The sequence below is a fragment of the Marmota monax genome, unplaced genomic scaffold (genome assembly GCF_021218885.2).
Source record: "Marmota monax isolate L192 unplaced genomic scaffold, Marmota_monax_Labrador192_F-V1.1 WCK01_AAM20220418_F8-fsc00341, whole genome shotgun sequence".
Lineage (NCBI taxonomy): Eukaryota > Metazoa > Chordata > Mammalia > Rodentia > Sciuridae > Marmota > Marmota monax.
Window position 1 is genome coordinate 977,055 of NW_026694916.1, and position 19,825 is coordinate 996,879.

The 19,825-nt window shown below is 48.3% G+C and overlaps 3 protein-coding genes across 3 annotated transcripts in view; 2 read left to right on the forward strand and 1 right to left on the reverse strand.

The window, feature by feature from the left end:
• The window catches only part of Stag3 (STAG3 cohesin complex component), a 34,467-nt gene extending 29,381 nt beyond the window's left edge, over nucleotides 1–5,086 (reverse strand). The window contains exons 1-3 of the mRNA XM_046427093.1: nucleotides 4,923–5,086; nucleotides 3,854–3,956; nucleotides 3,175–3,291 (exon numbers count right to left, since the gene is read on the reverse strand). Coding sequence (XP_046283049.1) covers nucleotides 3,175–3,291; nucleotides 3,854–3,956; nucleotides 4,923–5,086 — 384 coding nt within the window. The remainder of the gene's footprint in view (nucleotides 1–3,174; nucleotides 3,292–3,853; nucleotides 3,957–4,922) is intronic.
• Nucleotides 5,087–6,589: 1,503 nt separating this feature from the next.
• Gpc2 (glypican 2) lies at nucleotides 6,590–12,315 on the forward strand. The gene is made up of 10 exons (XM_046427133.2): nucleotides 6,590–6,923; nucleotides 7,587–7,745; nucleotides 8,067–8,389; nucleotides 9,278–9,358; nucleotides 9,952–10,114; nucleotides 10,365–10,495; nucleotides 10,637–10,789; nucleotides 10,873–11,012; nucleotides 11,102–11,277; nucleotides 11,917–12,315. The coding sequence occupies exons 1-10, from the start codon at nucleotides 6,758–6,760 to the stop codon at nucleotides 12,174–12,176; spliced, it is 1,752 nt and encodes a 583-aa protein (XP_046283089.1). The 5' UTR covers nucleotides 6,590–6,757; the 3' UTR covers nucleotides 12,177–12,315.
• A 2,550-nt stretch (nucleotides 12,316–14,865) lies between these two features.
• Gal3st4 (galactose-3-O-sulfotransferase 4) lies at nucleotides 14,866–19,638 on the forward strand. The gene is made up of 3 exons (XM_046427147.2): nucleotides 14,866–15,016; nucleotides 15,202–15,505; nucleotides 18,276–19,638. The coding sequence occupies exons 1-3, from the start codon at nucleotides 14,892–14,894 to the stop codon at nucleotides 19,314–19,316; spliced, it is 1,470 nt and encodes a 489-aa protein (XP_046283103.1). The 5' UTR covers nucleotides 14,866–14,891; the 3' UTR covers nucleotides 19,317–19,638.
• Nucleotides 19,639–19,825: the final 187 nt, after the last annotated feature.

A 19,825-nucleotide genomic window follows, 5' to 3' on the forward strand; every position in this document is an offset into this window, starting at 1 on the left:
CGAGTAAGTTGACTTTTGCCCTGAGGGGTTCAATAAACCCTAGGGATCCTAACTTTGTGTCCAGATGGCTGTTTGGAGTGCACAGCACAGGGGACAGAGTCTAATGTCTTTCAAAGAGTGGTATGAGAGAAGGTATCTACATAAAGCTATGTCCTGCAGTCACAGCCTCACAAAAGCAAGAATGAAAATAAATCTATAGTTCAGACAGGGACACCAAGAAAACTAGCTTATTACGACCTTAGTGTGGTGTGGAGATAAAAAATGAACTGTCATTTGATAATTCATATCTGGATCTGATGTCCAGATGTACTTTACCTATATGATCAGAATAATCTTAATCAGAAAACTTAATTGAAAGTGATAATGGAGTGCCTCCAGGCAACTACCAGAAGCAAATGCAGGTTCTTCTTTTTTAAAAACCCACCTTTGACCCATGCCCCAAAGAATTCCAACACATAGAGCTCCAGGAAAAATGAGTGGATCATTTTCACAAAACCTAGTAAAACATATTAAAAAAAAACCAGGACACTGAAAAAAAGAATTAGAAAAAAAACAGACATCAGATTATATTCACAAAGACTTTAGACACCGAAGTTATCACAGATTATGATTACTATGATTTAAAAATAAAAGAGAAGCCTGAAAGTAGAAGGAAAGACAGAATTTGAAAATGGTCCAAACAAACTTGGTATAAGTGAAAAATATTTAACACTTAACAGATATTCCTATAATCCCAGATACTTAGGGGGCTGAGGCAAGAGGATTGCAAGTTCAAGACCAGTCTCATTAGGTTAGTGAGATCCTATCTAAAATATAAAATAAAAAGGGCTGGGGATGTAGCTCAGTGGTAGAGTGCTTGCCTAGCACACATTGACACATTGAGGCCCTGGATTCCAACTCTAATAATGAAAAAAAAAATCTTCAATGGATGGATTAAAAGTGGATTGGTGGGGGTGGGTGGACAAGGGTTGTGGCTCAGCAGTAGAGCGCTTGCCTAGTTCGTGCAAGGCCCTGGATTCAATCCTCAGCACATAAAATAAATAAATAAAGGTATTGTGTCCAACTATAACTTAAAAAATATATATATTTATTAAAAAAAAAAGTGGATTGGTCAGGCTGGGGATGTAGCTCAGTTGATAGAGTGCTTGCCTTGCATGCACAAGGCCCTGGGTTCAATCCCCAGCACCAAAAAAAAAAAAAAAAAAAAAAAAGTGGATTGGTCACAGCAGAATAAGAGATGTGTGAACTGAAAGTTGAATTAAATAAAACACCCAAAATGCAGCTCAGAGAGACTTACAGGTGAAAATAGCAAACGAGATGCCAAGAGACTGAGAAATTCTAATGATGTCTAACTGAATTCCAGAAAATAAGTGAGGAAGAGGCAATATTTGAAAAGCCCAACACTGTTGTGAATACACGATTGCATATAAGTTGGAAGGAACAATTAGTTTTAAAATGTATACAGTCCTGGTAAAAGACATCAAAATAAAGCCAATAAAATGAAAGCAAAAATGGAAAAGATACAGTGGAGGTCAAGAAACTGGTAGAAATTAATTTAAATATATCAACAAAAACAATAAATGTTAATGGACTAAATTCTTTATAGATCAGCAAAATGAACAAAGAACAAAATCAAATGGATGATGTATATAAAAGACAGATCCCAAATACACATAGGAAAATTAAAAGGATAGAAAAAGATACTAGGCAAATTCTAACCAAAGTTAAAGGAGTGTTAAGATATATTAATATCAGACCAAACATTATTTTCAAAGAGTGCCAGTATATAACAACAAAAGGTTTGATTTATTAGGAAGCTATAACAATTCTAAACCTATATCCAAATAAAAAGTGTCAAAATATTTAAAGCAAATAGGGATGAATACAAAAGGGATAACTGCAAAAGTTAACTTAATGGATTTTAAAGCATCTCTCTCTGTAACTGATTTACCACAGAGACCCAAAAAATTCAGAACAGAACAAAACCCAAAAGGCAACAGTAGAAATATCAAAACAGTATCACATTTAACACATTTTACACAATCTCACTCAAGAGAACAGTACTTAATAACTGAAGAATACTCATCCTTTTCAAGTACCAACAGTTTTGGGAGCTGACAATGCTAGGTCACAAAGCTAAGTCTCCATAAATTTCAAAGACTGCATTTTCTGATAACGCAATAAAGTTAGAAATCAAGTAACAAAACCTAACCAGTAAAACTCCATGTTTGAAAATTTAAAATACTTTTCTAGAAATGATAAAAAAATCTATATTATACATCGATATGAAATTTTTAAAAAATGAGAACTGAAACATGTCACAGAAGACTAAAAAATGATTCATTTATATAAATTAAAGAACACATTCATTAGTGGTAATACTATAATTAAAGATAGAGATTAATACAAAATTTAGTATAGTGGTTGTCTCTGGGTGGTAAGGGAACTGAAGAGTAGGATGCAGAGATGATATGCCATGGGCTTCTACAGATCTATTAATGTTTCATTTTTTTGAGCTGGGGGCTAGAGATAAGGGTGATCATTTTTTTAAATCTACATATATATGTCTTATTCACTTTTAGATAATAGATATGCAATAGATAAAAGATGTGGGGAGGGAAAAGTAATTAGATGTAATTGTCAAGGTGGAGGTAAAAAATTAACAAGGGTGAATAAACTGCCATCCATATCCAGATCCAGGCTTCCTTCCTAGTTCACCCAATGCTCTCTTTGCCTCTTGTTCTGTGATACCTTTCCATAAAGAATATTCTTTGTCATCCAAGATCTCTCTTGAACCACTTCAAGGATGTACCATTCCAAGAACTCACTTCATGTTCTTTTCATTTTTTTTTTTTTTTGGTACTGGGGATTGAACTCAGGAGCACTCGACCACTGAGCCACATCCCCAGCCCTAGTTTTGTATTTTATTGAGAGATAGGGTCTCACTGAGTTGCTTAGGCTGGCTTTGAACTTGAGATCTTCCAGCCTCAGCCTCCCGAGCTGCTGGGATTATAGGCGAGTGTCACTACGCCTGACTGGTATTATCTTTTTTGATACATGCATACTCACTAAAATGTCCATATCAAATCAAATTTGAAGACACCTGTTCTTATCTTCCCACCTTACAAAGACTGAGGGAGGATCAAAAAATAGAGATGAGACTCTTTACTTTACCTGCATGTCACTTTTGGCGGTTTTCACAGAATCAAAGAGATCGCTGGTTGGTGGTTCTGATTTTTTCTGGATTTTACCTTCTACCATTTGGGACCCCTTCTTTGGATGTTTTGCCACCTAGTAAGATCAGAAATATAAAAAAGTGAGTGGTATTGGCACTTAGTCTCATCATTATCACATTAAGTAGACTTAAGCCAGCTAGGTGCTTTAATCCCAGCTACTTGGGAGGCTGAGAGAGGATGACTGCCAAGTTCAAGACCAGTCTGGGCAACTTATTGAAACCCTATCTCGAAATACAAAGTAAAACAGATTAGAGATGTACAGCTCAGTGGTAAAGTGCCCCTAGGTTCAATCCCCAGTATTGGAAAAAACAACAAAGTAGACTTAAGCTGCCAATTTCATTATGCATTACTGTCTCATATCTGAAAAGAACTCATTTTTTCACATGTGGTTTATTATTCCTAACCTTTTCTCCTTTTAAAGTCTGTGAGCATTATTCCTGTACCTCCAAATCCTAATGCTCTCTTTTATTCTTTTCTCTTCAATTTTTTTTTCCTTCCTATTTCTGTCCCTTAAGAATCTTACAAATTGTGTCCTTTCACTAACTATATCACCTGAGCCTCTTCTAGGTTTTCTTTTGCTGCTTCCCAAACCAGGTTCCAAAACAAAACAGACTCACTGGTGGTGTTCTGAGTGGTCGTTTTGCTGATCTCTTTCTCACATTGTGTCTCAGACTTTCTTCAAAGTCACTGCCTTCATCAGTTGACAGAGAGTGACTATCCCTATAAGGAAGTACAGTATTCCTTAAATAAAACCACTCCTTTAACCTACCATAAAGGGCTAATTATAATTTTTCTTTGTCTCTAACTGTATTCTACCTCCACGAGTAAAAGACAGATTATAAGAGATTGCTTACTGTCACAAGTAATGATGGAGGAACTAGAAGTTAAAGGAAAATTTCACTTGAAAGCAATGAAGCTGAATAAGGTACTGAGATGGGTGAAAGACAATCCCTTCTTAATAGTCTCTCCAAATAAAAGCATCAAATTATATTCATAGGCAGAGGAACTACTGTTCTTGTGGAGAAAAATCAGCATGGCTCAGGAAGTTACATACCATTCAAATGTAAGTAAAAGAATAATGTGTGCCTGGAGTTAAAGTCTGAAACATTGATACAATCTGATCCCCAATAGTAGTACTCACAGAAAAAGAAATGATTAAGAGAAGATCAATTAAAATAACCAGGGAATAAAGTAAATCCTTAGTTTTTTTCACTAGAAAGATAAAAAACAAGATATACTACTATAACAGAATTTAAACTCATAAACCATAACAGAGAATGGAAGGACCTGTTTAAAAAAAATCCCAAATACAAGAACTACAGGACACCAACTAAAAAATTCATACAATATGTCAGACAACAAATAAAGCACTCTTTTCTTGTAATATTTTCTACTCCCCAGCCACCATCAGCATTTATACTGGCTAAACACAGAAATGTGTTCAAGGTATGTCTAGACTGCAAGTTGAGTGACAGATTAAAGAGGTGCTCTTCTTGATATCTACACGGTCTAGGGTGGCCAACAAACAGCTAGCGGATCACTGTTCTGAACCAGTACAGCTTTTCTGAGGTTTTCACACATTTTCACACCTATTACAACCAGTGCAGTAAAATGATAGTAAGGAAAGCTCCCGAAGATACAGGAGGCAGGAGCAAAACGCAAGAGCTTCTCACCAACACCACTCACCCCTCTGAAGGGTCCGAGTCCCTGTCATCACAGGGCAGATTGATGGAGGAACTAGAAGTCGACAATGCCCTCAGTGTACTTCCAACAGTTCTGTGCAGTGGGGAGGACACACTGCTTGGAGAGGATGAGCTATGAAGCCGAGAGGAGGATCTCAGGGTAGGCATGTTGATCTGCCTGAGGGAAGAAAGACAGGGAAAGGGCTCCTACTCCACTTCTCCATCCCCAGCCCTGCCCAGTCCCTTTCTTTCCAAGGAACTGCTCTGGGACTCGGGGGTCGGCATGGGACCTGCCAAAAATAAGACAAGAGACTACTTAACCATATCAAGGGATATTAAGGGATTAATGACAGCAGCACCCCATGGGCTGGGGTGTAGCTCAGTGCTGGTTTAGCACGCGCGACTCTGGGTGTGGATTCCAGCACTAGCCAAAAGGAAAAAAAAAAAAAAAAAGCCCCACCGTCCCAGAAACTGGCCAGAGGCACTGGAGTTGCTCCCCAAGCGCCTGGTGAGGCACAACCCACTCCAAACGCGACCCTCCCGGGGACTTCCGAGGAAACGTAAATCGTTTGGTGCAGAATTAGGCTCACGTGGTAAATTAAAAATAAAACGGAAACGAATAAGGGAAAGGCAGAATCAATCAATAAATGAATAAATAAAGCACCCTGGGCTGTGGTTCCCGGGATCCGTTTCCTGATTCCACGTGGGACGGGAAGGGACGCTCTCACCGCCTCGGGGTGGAGGCGCCATTGGAAACGCTCGAGGAGCCAAGGAAGGCGAGCGCTCTACTTTTCCCGAAGGCGGAACCTGCGTCGCACCCTTATTTAATTGGGCTCATACGGGCTGAAGAGCCTCCGAACCTCACCCGAGCCCACCCTCTCCGGGGCGGAGACCACTGAGGCACAGACGGGGCGAAGAGGCTCGTCTTCTAGGGGCAGGAGGGTTGGTGCGGGCTATTCTTGGGTCAAAGGGGAACCTCACTGAGTCGGGAAGTGACTGCTGGCTGAGTACGCTTGAAAAAACGTCACCTCCTGGGCTCCTTTGGGTCTCTGTGTGGCACTCCACCTCCACCACAGGAGACCACGGCTTCCCTCTCAAAAGCGGAAGAATCTAGAAAAACGCGGGAAAGCACGAGGTACACTGTGCGCAGGCGCGAGACCAACGCTCGCCCCGCCCCCGCCTCCAGGGCTAGGAATTGTCGCGAGGGTTTTGGAGCTCGTGCTTTCCACGCTTCAGTCACGCTGCGGTAGGTAACCTCGTGTAGCCGCCAGGCGTGCTGTTGTGTCCTGTGGACTCCCGCGCTCTAGCCCTCTGCTTTAACTGAGCTCCACCCCGGCCCCGCCCCCTCTGCGTCCAGTTTCCCCCTCCATTGGTCAAGTTTCGGACTACATTACTAGTCCGAATGTGGTGGACGAAGCCACCCCTTCCATCAAGCTTCTGGAGTGCAAAACGCTGGATTCCACCCGGCCCCGCCTTCCGAACCGAATCGCCACGCCCCCAAGAAGGACCACGCCCCCACCTCGCTGACAGCCTTCGCGTGGTCGCGTCCCGCCTCCTGCCGAGCTTCCCCAGTACATTGGCTTAATTTCTCTCTTGACCCCGCCCCCGAGGCCAGCTTCTTATTATCATTGGCGGGGCCCCGCCTAGGGCCCCGCCCCTGTCCGGCTCCGGGCTCCCATTGTCTCGGCAGATGCTGCTTGGTCCAGCTATCGTGCCCAGTTTTCAGTTTTCTGGGGTCGTGCTCTTTCTCTGGCTGGTGGAGCGGTCCTGCGGCCAAAAGCCAGATTCTGGAGTTGGGGCGGCTCTTTCCTTCTTAGACGTCCCAGGGAGGCTACAACTATGTCCGTGCTGCGACCTCTCCTGCTTCTGCTGCTGCCTCTGTGTCCCGGTCCCGGACCGGGACCCGGGAGCGAGGCAAAAGTCGCCCGGAGTTGTGCAGAGACCCGGCAGGTGCTGGGGGCCCGGGGATATAGCTTAAATCTAATCCCTCCCTCCATGATCTCAGGTGAGTAGAAAACAGGATGACTAGAGAATAGCGGGGTGAGGGGTGGTGGCAGACCCTTCCCATCTCACAATAACTCTTTTCCTTTTCAAAGTGAACGTTATGGTAATCTTTTCATCCCATAAAAATCTCTCTCTTCCTCCTATAACTTCTTTTCTACGATCACAATAAACCTCCTGCTCACATAATAGCTCTTACTCCACCCCCACCACGGGAATCTCTCTCTGGTAATTAAGCACCCCTCCCCAAGTGTCTTTCTTCGCAGTGAGGTTCCCTTCACTATTTCTAGAGACCTTTCTGTGATAAGACTTTCTTGCTTACCAAGTAACAACACCCTTGCACATCCCATTCTTGCACAACCCACCCTTGCACATCCTATGGAAGCTACCCTGCAAGTTCCTTGAGGTCCGGGTGTGCCTATTGGGGAGGGTCACCTAAGGACACTGGTCACTAATTGGATCCTGGGTCAGCAAAGAGATCCCATGACTAATGGGAATGGATTTGGGATGGGTGAGGAGACAATAAAGAGGGGTCAGGTGGGGACGAGGAGGCAAACAATAGAGACCAGACAGGTGAGAGAGAAAGAATAGCCCCAGAGATAGGTGGGAGATGGACCGAGTTTCATAATATCCCTTGCTACTATTTCTCCCCGTTTCCTCTGCCCAGGTGAGCACCTCCAGATCTGTCCCCAGGAGTACACCTGCTGTTCCAGTGAGACAGAACAGAAGCTCATCAGTGATACTGAGGCCACCTTCCAAAGCCTAGTGGAAGACAGTGGCTCTTTCCTTGTTCACACACTGGCTGCCCGGCACAGAAAGTTTAATGGTGAGGATGTGGGGTCCCCAAATGCACTTCACACCTCTCCTCTATGCTTGTGACCCCAGCAAGCTTCCTGTCCCCTTTCTCTACTTTAACCTAAGATATTCCACCCCAGCCCAGCCCTGCTTATCCCCAGTCCCCATCCCGAACTCTTGCCAGGACCTGCTTTCCCTCATTCCCAGTCTGACCAGGTCTCTGAGAATTGCTCAGTTTCTAATTCACTTTTCTCTTCTCTCCCCATCCCTATCCTGTCCTACCTCTGCCCTTTCACTGTTCTTCCCTTCTCTGTCCTCACCACCCTCTGCCCTTGCTCCCTGCCTTTGCTAGAGTTTTTTCGGGAGATGCTCTCTGTATCCCACCAATCCTTGGCCCAGTTCTTCTCGCACTCCTATGGCCGCCTGTATTCCCAGCACGCCCTCATCTTCAACAGCCTGTTCTCTCGCCTGTGGGACTACTATGAGAAGTCTGGTGAGGGGTTAGAGGACACCTTGGTGGATTTCTGGGCACAGCTTCTGGAGAGAGCATTCCCCCTGATGCACCCGCAGTACAGCTTCCCCCCTGACTTCCTGCTCTGCCTCACACACCTCGCCTCGACTACTGATAACTCTCTGCAGCCCTTTGGGGACTCACCCCGCCGCCTCCGCCTACAGGTGAGGGGTCTGGAGGCCTGAGCTTCAGCCACCGCTAACCTAGTGACCTCTGAACTGTGTGCCACTCAGATCCAAACAAATGACCCTCTCAAAAAGGAGGTCACCCCTGATCTCATGATTCCCCCATTTTGTGTCTCAGCCAACTCTGACCTGGTGGTCCCTATCTCAAGCTTCAGTCACCTGAGGTGCTTAATCCAGTGCTCATTAGTCTCCTTTAATTGGATCCCCACCCCCATTCTTTTTTTTTAATATTTATTTTTTAGGTGTAGATGGACACAACACAATGCCTTTATTTTTATGTGGTGCTGAGGATTGAACCCGGATCCTGCCTGTGCTAGGCGAGCGCTCTACTGCTGAGCCACAATCCCAGTCCCCCCACTCCCATTCTTTACCCTGGTTTTATTACAAACACTAACCTGCTCTCAGCCCCAGCCACCTTTCTGCCAAGTTTCCCAAAATCCTAACATCTTGATTTCCTCTGGTTCAACTGAACATGTACAAGGCATGCAATAATCAAGAAGCCTTTTGACATATCTTGTTTTATTCAATTGTCTTAATTCTTTGATATAAATAATAGTATCCCTGTTTTACAAATGAGAAAACCAAGGTTCAGGTGTCACATCCAGTAGTAGTACGGTGGAGCTGTGTCTCACACCCTGGTCTTCTAGCTTCAAATTCAGTGTTCTTATACACAGCCTGTGGAACACTTGATCCAGTTCCCTTGATCCCTCTAGACTTTAATTCCTTTGGATCTCTTGAACCTGCCTCTCTGTACCACCCAACACACTACCCACCCCAAGATAACCCCACTGCTCATTCCTTGGCCCCAGTCTCAACTGACCTATGACAACTTTGTGGAGTTTTCTCACCTTCTTTCCCTTCCCTCAGATAACTCGGGCCCTGGTGGCTGCTCGGGCCTTTGTCCAGGGCCTGGAGACTGGAAAAAACGTGGTTGATGAATCACTTAAGGTTAGAAGGGGCTTGAGTGTGGGCAGGGACCAGGGAGGGGGAGGCAGAAGTGGGAGAGACCCCTTGAGGAAGACAGGCATCAACTGGTAGTAGAGGCCTGAGGCCTTCCCCTATCAGCCTCTAGGCTCTGGCATCCTTGGGTAAATCAGGAAGGAGGGAGTCAAAGATTGGAGTACTGGGTCTCCCAGGACTCCTCCATGACTGACTCCCCTTTCCCTGCTGAAGCCCTCTCTCTACCACCTATCCTCTCCTAACTTCCCAACCTTACCTCCTGCCTCTTCCCTCTCGAATCATCATGGACTCACTCTAGTCCTTGGGTCTTTCCTCAGACCTACCCCCACAATAGTAATACATCTCCCGTGGAGGAGGATCTGTGAATTGGCCCCTAGGAATCTCCCTCCCCAGCTTGGCAATCCTTTGGTCTCACCTTCTACAACATGGGGTCAACAGCCCTGTGCCTCATATGCAGCAACTTATTGTTCTGTAACTTAGGGAGATGGGACCAAGTATTGACTTCTTTGTGCTCAGTGTCAGACTTGACTGAGAGCAGCCAAGGTGTTTGTGGATGACAGAGCCTGGTTCTCTGCCCCAAGGTGCAGGTGTCTGAAGACTGCAGGAAAGCTCTGATGCGTCTGATCGGCTGCCCCCTTTGCCGGGGAGTCCCCTCACTTATGCCCTGCCGGGGCTTCTGCCTCAACGTGGCCAGTGGCTGTCTGAGCAACAGAGGACTAGAGCCAGACTGGGGCAACTATTTGGGTGAGGGGATTCAAAAAAGCCTGGGAAAGAGGAGGACCTGGAGGAGGGCTGGAGACGGTGTAAGGGTGGGTGGGAGGAACTGGGGAGGGGGTCTAAAGCCCTACTGAGGAAGGGAAAGGACAGGGGCCTTCTCATGTGAATGCCCCAACTCTTTTCTGCTTCCCTCTGAAGCCCCCGTAAGGATTGTGGGAACATCCTAGTTCACTGTACACCCCCTTGCACCCCTTTTCTCTTTCTCCCCTCCTTCAAGATGGTCTCCTGTTCCTGGCTGATAAGCTCCAGGGGCCTTTTTCCTTTGAGCTGGCTGCCGAGTCCATTGGGGTGAAGATCTCAGAGGGTTTGATGTATCTGCAGGAAAACAGTATGAGGGTGTCAGCCAAGGTATGAGGAGGAAAGAGTGGAAATGAGGCCTTGGCTGGGGAGAGTGGTAACAGATTATGGGCATCTGGGGAGGCTTTGGGTCCGAACGGGGACAGTGTGGGTTCACAGGGGGATGACTGTGTAGAGCTCTCTTGTGCGCAGGTGTTTCAGGAATGCGGGACCCCCCACCTGATTTCAGCCCGCAACCGCCGAGCGCCCGCACCCCTGGAAGAGGCAGGTCGACCATGGCCATGGAGGGTGGCACCAGAGGAGGAGCGGCCCACGACGGCAGCGGGCACCAATCTGCACCGGCTGGTGAGTGACCGCGGCGGGGCGGAGCGGAGGGGGCGGCCTCCCGGGGGCGCTGCCGCTCCGCATGTGGCCTCTTGCTTGCGCAGGTGTGGGAGCTCCGAGAGCGTCTGAACCGGCTGCGGGGCTTCTGGGTCGGGCTGCCGCTGACAGTGTGTGGGGACTCGCGCATGGCGGCAGATATCTCGCAGGAGACGGCGCCCTGCTGGACCGGGACTGGGCGAGGCCGGTGAGAGCTGGGTGGCGGCGGTGGCAGCGGTGGCGGGCGGAGGGCTGCACGTGGGCTCGTGGGAGTTTTCGCGGCTTCTGTACTCGCAGGTACCAGTTGCCGGTGGTGGTGGGTCCCCGGACCGATCAGACCCACAACCCGGAGTTGGGGTTGGATACCTCGGGCCCCGACGTCCCGACGCGGCGTCGCCGGCTGCTGCTCCGCTCTGCCACAGCCAGGATGCGGGCAGCGGCGCTTGGACAAGACCTGGACATGCAAGACGCTGGTGAGGCCCGCCACCTCTGTCCGCGAGCTCCGCCCACTGCCCGCGGTCCCACCTCGCATCTCTTAGTTCTCATTCATTTCTTTATTGGGCACTTACATCAAAGATAGAGAGGGGTAAAAGACCAATAAGTGGGTCATCATCCTTGAGTTTATGGTGTAGTGGGAGACGCAGAAATGCAGAATAATGGGGAATGTTTTTAATTAAGGGCAAAGAGTTGCTGGAGAAGGGTGGGGAAAGGAAGGGGAGTGGAGGTGACAGTGGGTGGGCACCACAAGTTGGAATTTTCCAGAAGGGGAAGCAAGACACATTCATTTTTTTCCCTTCTCCTTTCTGTCTTGCTCCTCCCCACCTCTCTTCCCATCTGCTCCCTGCTTTTGTGTACTTCTGTTTCTCTCTTTCCTGCTTATCCTCTATGTATCCCTTTTTTCTGTCCCTGTTGCATTGTCTCTTCCCATCTTCCATCATCTTCTCTCATCCCCATGTCTGCTGATCTTGCTTTTTCTTCTGCTGCCTTCCTGTCACTGTGTTTTACCCTTGTCTCTGTCTCTGTATTAATCTTGATTTCTCTTCCTCCTCGTTTGATCTCTCTCCAACTCTCTTTCCCACCCCATCTGTCTCTGTCCCTCATCCTCCCTGCAGAAGAGGATGCCAGTGGCTCTGGAGGGGGATTCCACTATGCAGATGACTGGAAGGCTGGAACTGCACCTGTGGCTCCTGCTGCCTGGCCTCCAAGGCCACATCACCCTCCTCGAAGGGACAGCAGCAGTGGGGGCAGAGGAAGAGGTGGTCCCCGCTACAACCAGGACAGGAGCAGGAGTGGGGGGATGTCTGTTGGTCTTCACAACTCACCGGTCCTCATTCTTTTCCCCTCAGCCCTGGCCATGCTTGGACCTCGATAACAGGGGAGGGGTGCCCTAGCATCAGAAGGGTTCATGGCCCTTTCCCCTCAGCTGGGCCTGGGGAGGAGTCGAAGGGGGCTACTGAGAGAGTAGAAAAGGGACTTTGCAGGTGAATGGCTGGGGCCCCGAATCCAGGAGATTCCCATTGGTGGGCTGGGGGTGGGTGGGTGTTCACAGTATTTATTTTTTCATTTGGTAATGGGGGTATTTATTTAGGAAAGAAGTGTGATTGCTGTCCTCTAAGGCTAGGGCTGGTGATCAGTACCCCTTCCACAAGAGCGATAAGGGTGAAAAGGGGGGGCGTTTTAGAGTTGCCATTGGGGGATGGAGTTGGAAGAAGTTGAAAGTGGGGAGGGGTGGAACTAAGAGGGTGGGGGGCACCTGGTCTTAGAAATGGACAATGCTGGGTGCTGATGGGATGTAGGGCTGGGGGTTGGTGTGTGTGAGTAGGCTGTGAGGCTCTATGGGCCTGAGTTCTGTTGAGTTTTTTAAATGTCATTTTTTAAAAAAGTAAAATACAAAACAGGAGGGGTGCTCATTGCTTGATCTCTACCATCCACTTCCTTCACAAGGTCCCATTTCATGTTTCAGTGTTTGACTGTTTATCTACAAATAAATGACAATTTACTGGACCCTTTGTGTGCCTTTCTCTGTGTTTAGCATTCCTCCTGAGCCCTGGCTCCAAACAAAGGCCTCAGGGCATCTTGACTGGCTCAGTTTCTGCCTGTTTCTTACCTCTCTTGGAATCTGTCTCCTGGGAGCAGGTCTGGGGAATGACCCCCTATCTCCAGGTTTCTAAGTCTGAGCATCTTCATCCGTAAAACTGGGAGAAATATGGAGCCCAAACAACTTCGAGGAAACACCTTGGCGCCCTGTGCAATTCTCTTTGAAGGCGAGGCATGATTAATATTTCCACACCACTGGCCCCTGCTCTCAGGGTGGGGGCCCTCATTCTCTGGGTGTCAACCTCTACCTCGTCACCTCCCTGACAATGTTTGCTTTCAACTCTCCTCCCTTTCTTTCTTTCATCCTTCTTTTCTTTCTTTCACCTGAATGAATCTTTTGTTCTGTAGAAAGCTGAGAGATAAAGATATAATTGATATAAGTGAAAGGAGGGTGAAAGTTTCTTCCACGGGCAGTCTGGGTGCCCTAACCAGAGGGAAATGTGCAGGGAGGGAAAAGGCCAAAGACAGCATTAGCGATCAAAGCTGGAGCAGCTGCTTGGACTGGCGGGACAAAGGGAGGGGAGGGGAGGAGCCTGGGCACTGAGAAAGTTTGCAAGGAAAGTTGAGCTGAGTGAGGAGCCGGGCGGTGGCTGGGGCAGGCGGGAGGGCCGGACCCGGTTTCCCCGCAGCTCCCCTTCGGGCCTTGGTGAGTGGACGAGTGAAACCGAGGCTGGGGCCAGTGGAGGGACCCCTTGAATTTATGGGAGGACCCTAGGGTTCACAGAGACAACCTCAGAGGACACCAACAAAGGACTGGTGACAGACCGAGCAGTCTCCAAAAGCTGGAGGGAACAGAGGGCTGGGATCAAGGGTAATGGGAAGAGATAAAGATGGATGGAAGTGAAAAGCTGTGACAGGGGAGTCAAAGCCGGATCTTGAGGGCGATGCCAGAGGGGGCAGGTCTCTGGGTAGCAAGTGTGGGTTCTCTCTGGCTGGGGTCACCCCTGTCCCCTCTGGAAGGGGGCTGTCCAGGCTTGTTAGAGGGGCCGAGATTACTGGTTGTAATCTGAAGCGGGTGGAGCCAGACTCCCAGTTAATTAGGAAACTGGGCCTGGGAAGGCAGGCAGCAGCTCCATATGGCTTTCTCCATCTCGGTTTCCAAGGTCAATGTCTGTCTCTGTCTCCGTGGCTTTCTGCCTCTCTCTGGCTCCGTCCTCTCAGTACCTGCTCCTGGTGCACCATCGTGGTTAGAGAGTGGAATGGGAATGTGTGCCCAGGGGTCTTCTGGGTTTCATGCATAACGCCACATCTCCCCCAGCCCCACACATACACTGGTGTCTGTCTTGTGCTGGGACAGTGGGGAGACAAGTGGCTTGCATTTAGGAAACAGCAGCCCATACTAGTTACAAAGTCACTCCTGGAAGTACATCCTCCCCTCCTCCTGATTGCCTCCTCCATTCCCTTCCTAGCCACAGAAGGGAGCTCTTGATCCCCGTTTTTAACCAACAGAGGGGCTCAGAAGGAAGTCAGGGACCCGGCAATGACCTGACCTGTCATAATGAGCAGATTGGTCTGATCTCTCTCACTGGCTGCTTCATCCATAATAAGGGCTCTGCCTTTCTTTCCTTCCGTTTGAAATCCCTGAGGCTCTGGGAAAACTGAGTATGGGATTTGGGGGGACTGGAGACAAGCAACAGGCTGGCAGCAGAAGGAATAGTTGAGGGACCACCTACAAGGATCTGGTGTACAGAGCACCCTTACTCTCCCCTTTCCTAAACTAGGTCTCAGTAGCAGCAGCAGCAGAAGAGAAGTTTCTAGCCATCTTCTTAGACTCCCCTCCTTCCCCCTCATTTCCCTTCTAGACGCTGACAGAGGCAAAAATCTGCTAACTCAGGGGGCAGACTCAACCAGGGCTGGGAGCAGGCCTGGGGAATGACCCCCCGATCTCCAAACGGCGTCTTCCGCGGCTGCACGGCTATCTCAAGCTGTCTCTGCTTGTGCTCCTGGCCCTGGCTTTGTCCCTGTCTAGAGTCCCCTTTCCCTGTGCCACATGGGTCCTTCGTCTCCTGCCAGGACCATGCGACTTTGGGGGCCTCGGAGCCTGGGGGTGGCTCTGGGAGTCTTCATGACCGTCGGATTTGGCCTCCAGCTCTTGGGGGGGGCCTTCCAGAGGAGGTGAGTCCTCATCTTGTCCCATCTCCCAGTAGATGCCTTCCCACTTGTTCTTCCTCCTCTAACCTGGGGCTGTGACTCCTGGGGACTTAGGGGAGCCTCTATGCCCTCTGTTTTTTCTTCACAAGAAGATAGTGGCTTCATTTGCTGGTGAAGGACAGGATACTTCCCTACCCATCTCTTCCCAGGTTACCCAGGCTGCAGCTCAGACAGTCCTGGGCCACCTCCCTGGGATCAGCTGTTCCATCCTGCCTACCCCGGCAGCGACTTGTGTTCCTGAAGACACATAAATCCGGGAGCAGCTCTGTGCTGAGCCTGCTTCATCGCTACGGGGACCGGCATGGGTTGCGCTTCGCCCTCCCCACCCGCTACCAGTTCGGCTACCCAAGGCTTTTCCGGGCCTCTCAGGTCAAAGGCTACCATCCTCAGGGTGGGGGCACCCAGCCCCCCTTCCATATCCTCTGTCATCACATGAGATTCAACCTGAAAGAGGTGAGGGGTTCAGGGGAGTGAGGGGGTGGGGCCAAAAAGAGATGTATTTAGGGTTGTGGCCAAGACCTCCAGGGGAGGGTCTGGGGATCTCCAGGCATCACCTTACCCACAAGTGGACATGGAGGCCACAAAGGTGGGATTTCCTGTTCTTCTCTGCAGGTGCCCTTTCCCCTGGATTTTATGGGTGCCAGAGTGTTCCCCTCTCCCATCTGGGGGTTTACTTCAGTCTCCTCCCTTGACTAACTTATTCCCCTGGTGTCAGTGTCCTGCCAACTTGGATGCACTTGGATGCACTCCCTCCAGGTGTCCCTTGCCCTTCACAGTGTTCACTATTATTACCAGGGACCTTGCTCTGCCATTAGGACCTTCTGACTCATCTTTCTTTCACTCCCCTCACACCAGCTGCCACACTTTGAGATTTTTATGTCAGCTCTATGTCAAGCTCTTGGCTGAGCATGGCATAATAGTTGGACAGAAGTTCAGTGCTGAACCTTGGGACTTTAGTCCTTATGGGGGAGACAAATGGAAACACACAAGGACCCAAGAACTCTTGTAGAAAGACAATCAACATGCAAATGAAAGCATATAGGGAAGGAACTATCCTTCATAGAATACTTTTTAAAAAAATATTTTAGTTTTAGGTGGACACGATATCTTTATTTTATTTTTATGTGGTGCTGAGAATCGAACCCAGTGCCTCACGCATGCTAGGCAAGTGCGCTAACACTTGAGCCACATTCCCAGCCCCCCTTCATAGAATACTTACTGAGTTCAAACTAGAATTTGAACTCAGGTCTTTTTACTCTGAGGTAGAGGCTCCTTCTGAGGACCTGGATGTGTTTTTGTATTTGGAATTGTAGGGAGTCTATTTATCAAATGGAGTGGGGTTTGTTAGAGAAGCAGGATTAAAGGATGGAGTGGACATGGCTTTGAGACAGTAGTGAGTGCACCCACCACTCTTGGAGCAGAGGATCAACAAACATGTGGCTGTTGATGTGCGTGTGAGCATGCACACAGCTGTGCCAGAGAGGTATGTGTAGAGTGTGTGGATGGCAGAACTTCAGTGGGGGTTACAAAGTCCCTTTGTTGAAGCTGGAGGAGTGTGAGGGTGATCTGGTAGGCAGCAAGGGGCTCCTGTTGGGTGTGAGGCAATGGCAGTGAATTTTGAGGTAAGTTTCTTTAGTGGTTAGGATGGTTCCTTGTCACCACCATTCATCCAATACCTGCCATGTTACAGACATGTCCACATTCTCCCAGGTAGCTATTTAACCCAGATTTATAGGTAGAGAAATAAAGGCTGTTGAGAAGCTTATTCATCTGCCCCAAAGTCATACAATTAGTAAATGGCAGAACTGGGATTTTATTCCAGGTCCATCTGATGCCAGAGTGTTCTCTTCACTGTTCCCTTCTGCCTTCAAAGAGACAGTTCAAAGAGACAAAGGCTCTGCCCTTCAGGCATGCCTCTGGAGCAGGTCAGAGAACATCAAGACACAGAGAGGTCAGATTCAACAATGAAAGTCCTTTTTAGAGACAGAAATCCTCAGAGAGTCCAGGAGCTAGATTCTGATGTGGATCAGCCTGAAGAACTATGTAAGGGTATGATCCAGCCTGATTTCCACTGTCCTTGTCCAGACGTGGAATCATGTGTCCCAGCCCTTGGGGCAACACCTTACCAAGGGGCCAGGGCTCCCCAGGGTCCAAGTCCAGGGCTGTGTTTTGCTCTCCAAGGTGTCCAGGAGACTCTAAAGTGTTGCTACCCTGGGCTGCCCTACAGCATCATCTCTATCACCCCTTTTCATTTTCTACTCTCAGACACATCCCACCTCCCTCCTGGGGCGGCCTAAGACCAATCCCTTTCTTGGAACTGAGACCTAGAGTCCCAGAGGAGGCACTCAATAGATTTTTGTTGAAGAAGTAAGCACAAAGTTTGTTTCCTAGAGACTTTACCGCCAGGGCAGTCAGAAAGCCCCAAGGAAATTAATACTCTATGAACTTTGCATACTCCAGTTCTTTTTCTTTCAAATATATATATATATATATATATATATATATATATATATATATATACTTACTTCATATATATATATATATATTTATATATATATATACTTACTTCATATATATATATATATATATATATATATATATATATTTATATATATATATACCTACTTTCCCCCAGGCTCAGTTTTTTTTTCCTATGTGTGTCTTCTCTCCTCTGCAGGTACTTCAGGTAATGCCTTCTGATAGTTTCTTCTTTTCCATTGTTCGTGACCCAGCGGCTCTGGCCCGCTCTGCCTTCTCCTACTATATATATATATATATATATATTTTTTTTTTTTTGTGGTACTGAGTGTTGAACCCTGGGGTACTTTACTACTGAGCTACTTCCCCAGGTCTTTAATTTTTTTTTATTTATTTAGGATTTCACTAAGTTGCTGAGGTTGACCTGAACTTGTGATCCTCCTGCCTCAGCCTCCCAAGTGGCTGGGATTACAGGCGTGTGATGCTCGCCTGGCTCCAGGTTTCTTCATTCCTTTTATATCCTTTATCCTCTATAATCACCTGGGAACCTATAATTATCCCCATTCTGTAGATGAGCAAACTGAGACTTAGAGATGTGAAGTAAAGGTCATCCAGCTACTGAGGGAAGCTGGTGGTCCCCAGCAGAGTTGTGGGGAGGTTGTGGGATCAATAGGGCTTTGGCTGGTGCCTACTTTCCCCCAGGCTCAGTTTTTTTTTTCCTATGTGTGTCTTCTCTCCTCTGCAGGTACTTCAGGTAATGCCTTCTGATAGTTTCTTCTTTTCCATTGTTCGTGACCCAGCGGCTCTGGCCCGCTCTGCCTTCTCCTACTATAAATCCACTTCATCAGCCTTCCGCAAGGCACCATCTTTGGCTGCCTTCCTGGCCAACCCTCGAGCCTTCTACCGGCCTGGAGGTCGTGGGGACTACTATGCTCGAAATTTGCTATGGTTTGACTTTGGCCTGCCCTTCCCTCCAGAGAAGAGGATCAAGAGAGGGAATCCCAAAGACCCTGACTCCCACCAGGGACATGTTTTGCCTTCTGGCACTGGCCCTCGAGCCCAAATCCTAGATCCCAATGCTCTCTTGCAGCCTGTTTCCACTGTTGCTGATGGTCACAGCCAGGCAGTCAGCCCTACCTCTTTCAATTTGGGGTCCTCATCCTTCATTCAGTGGGGCCTGGCCTGGCTGGACTCTGTTTTTGACCTGGTCATGGTGGCTGAGTACTTTGACGAATCACTGGTTCTGCTGGCAGATGCCTTGTGCTGGGGTCTGGATGATGTGGTGGGTTTCATGCACAATGCTCAGGCTGGAGGTGAGCAGGGCCTCAGGGCTGCTGGCACTGGTGGACTAACTGCTGAGGATCAGCAGCTGACGGCTCGGGCCAGAGCCTGGAACAACCTGGACTGGGCTCTCTATGTTCACTTCAACCGCAGCCTCTGGGCACGGATAGAACAATATGGCCAGAGACGACTGAAGCATGCTGTGGCTGAGCTTCGGGCTCGTAGAGAGGCTATGGCTAAACACTGCCTGCAGGGAGGTAAGGCTTTAGACCCCAAATATATCACCAACAGTCAGTTCCGCCCCTTCCAGTATGGGTCAGCTAAAGTTTTGGGCTATGCACTTCGGAGTAGTTTGAGCCCTAAAGACCGGGAGGATTGTGAACGCCTGGCTACCCCTGAGCTACAGTACAAGGACAAGCTGGATGCTAAGCAGTTTCCCTCTCCAGTCTCAATATCCTTGAAGACTTCAAGGCTACTTTCCTCTAGGCATCAAGCTACAGATTAGGACACATGTGATGAGAGTGGGGCTGCCACAAGCAATCTCTGCATCCCTGGGAAAGGATGGAACTTTACCTTGACGTAGACCCCAAGTTTTCTGACCTATGCCTGGGAAACCCAACAGTGCCTCCCTCCCCTCTCCACTTCCCCAAGGCAGGTCCACGTAGCACTCTCCAAAGTCCCCGGGAGGAGTAAAAGATGGAGAGAGCCACAGAAAATTTAGGGCATGGTGAGTTGAAATGATAGGTCCATTTCTCTAGAAAACGTTATTGGGTTATGTTCACTTCGTTATGAAATGTTTGTTCAATGAATAAATGATATGAAACTTCCACTTGATATATGTAGGACGGAAACAGGAGGTATGGAGAATAGTTCAGTGAGAAGCGGGATCGGAAGGGATTTTTTAGTATTTTTTTCCCCACAAGAAGCCGGTCTGCCGTCTCCCACCCGTCTCGCAGCAACCTAACGCACCCCGGCCCCGCCCCCTTCTCCAAGGTCGCGACGCACACAGATCTT

Coding starts and splice junctions, on each gene's coding strand:
- Gpc2 (XM_046427133.2), top strand. CDS start 6,758: ATGTCCGTGCTGCGACCTCTCCTGCTTCTGCTGCTGCCTCTGTGTCCC. Junction 8,390..9,277: donor CCCGCCGCCTCCGCCTACAG/GTGAGGGGTCTG, acceptor CCCTTCCCTCAG/ATAACTCGGGCCCTGGTGGC. Junction 11,278..11,916: donor CCTGGACATGCAAGACGCTG/GTGAGGCCCGCC, acceptor TCCTCCCTGCAG/AAGAGGATGCCAGTGGCTCT.
- Gal3st4 (XM_046427147.2), top strand. CDS start 14,892: ATGGGTCCTTCGTCTCCTGCCAGGACCATGCGACTTTGGGGGCCTCGG. Junction 15,017..15,201: donor GGGGGGGCCTTCCAGAGGAG/GTGAGTCCTCAT, acceptor ATCTCTTCCCAG/GTTACCCAGGCTGCAGCTCA. Junction 15,506..18,275: donor TGAGATTCAACCTGAAAGAG/GTGAGGGGTTCA, acceptor TCTCCTCTGCAG/GTACTTCAGGTAATGCCTTC.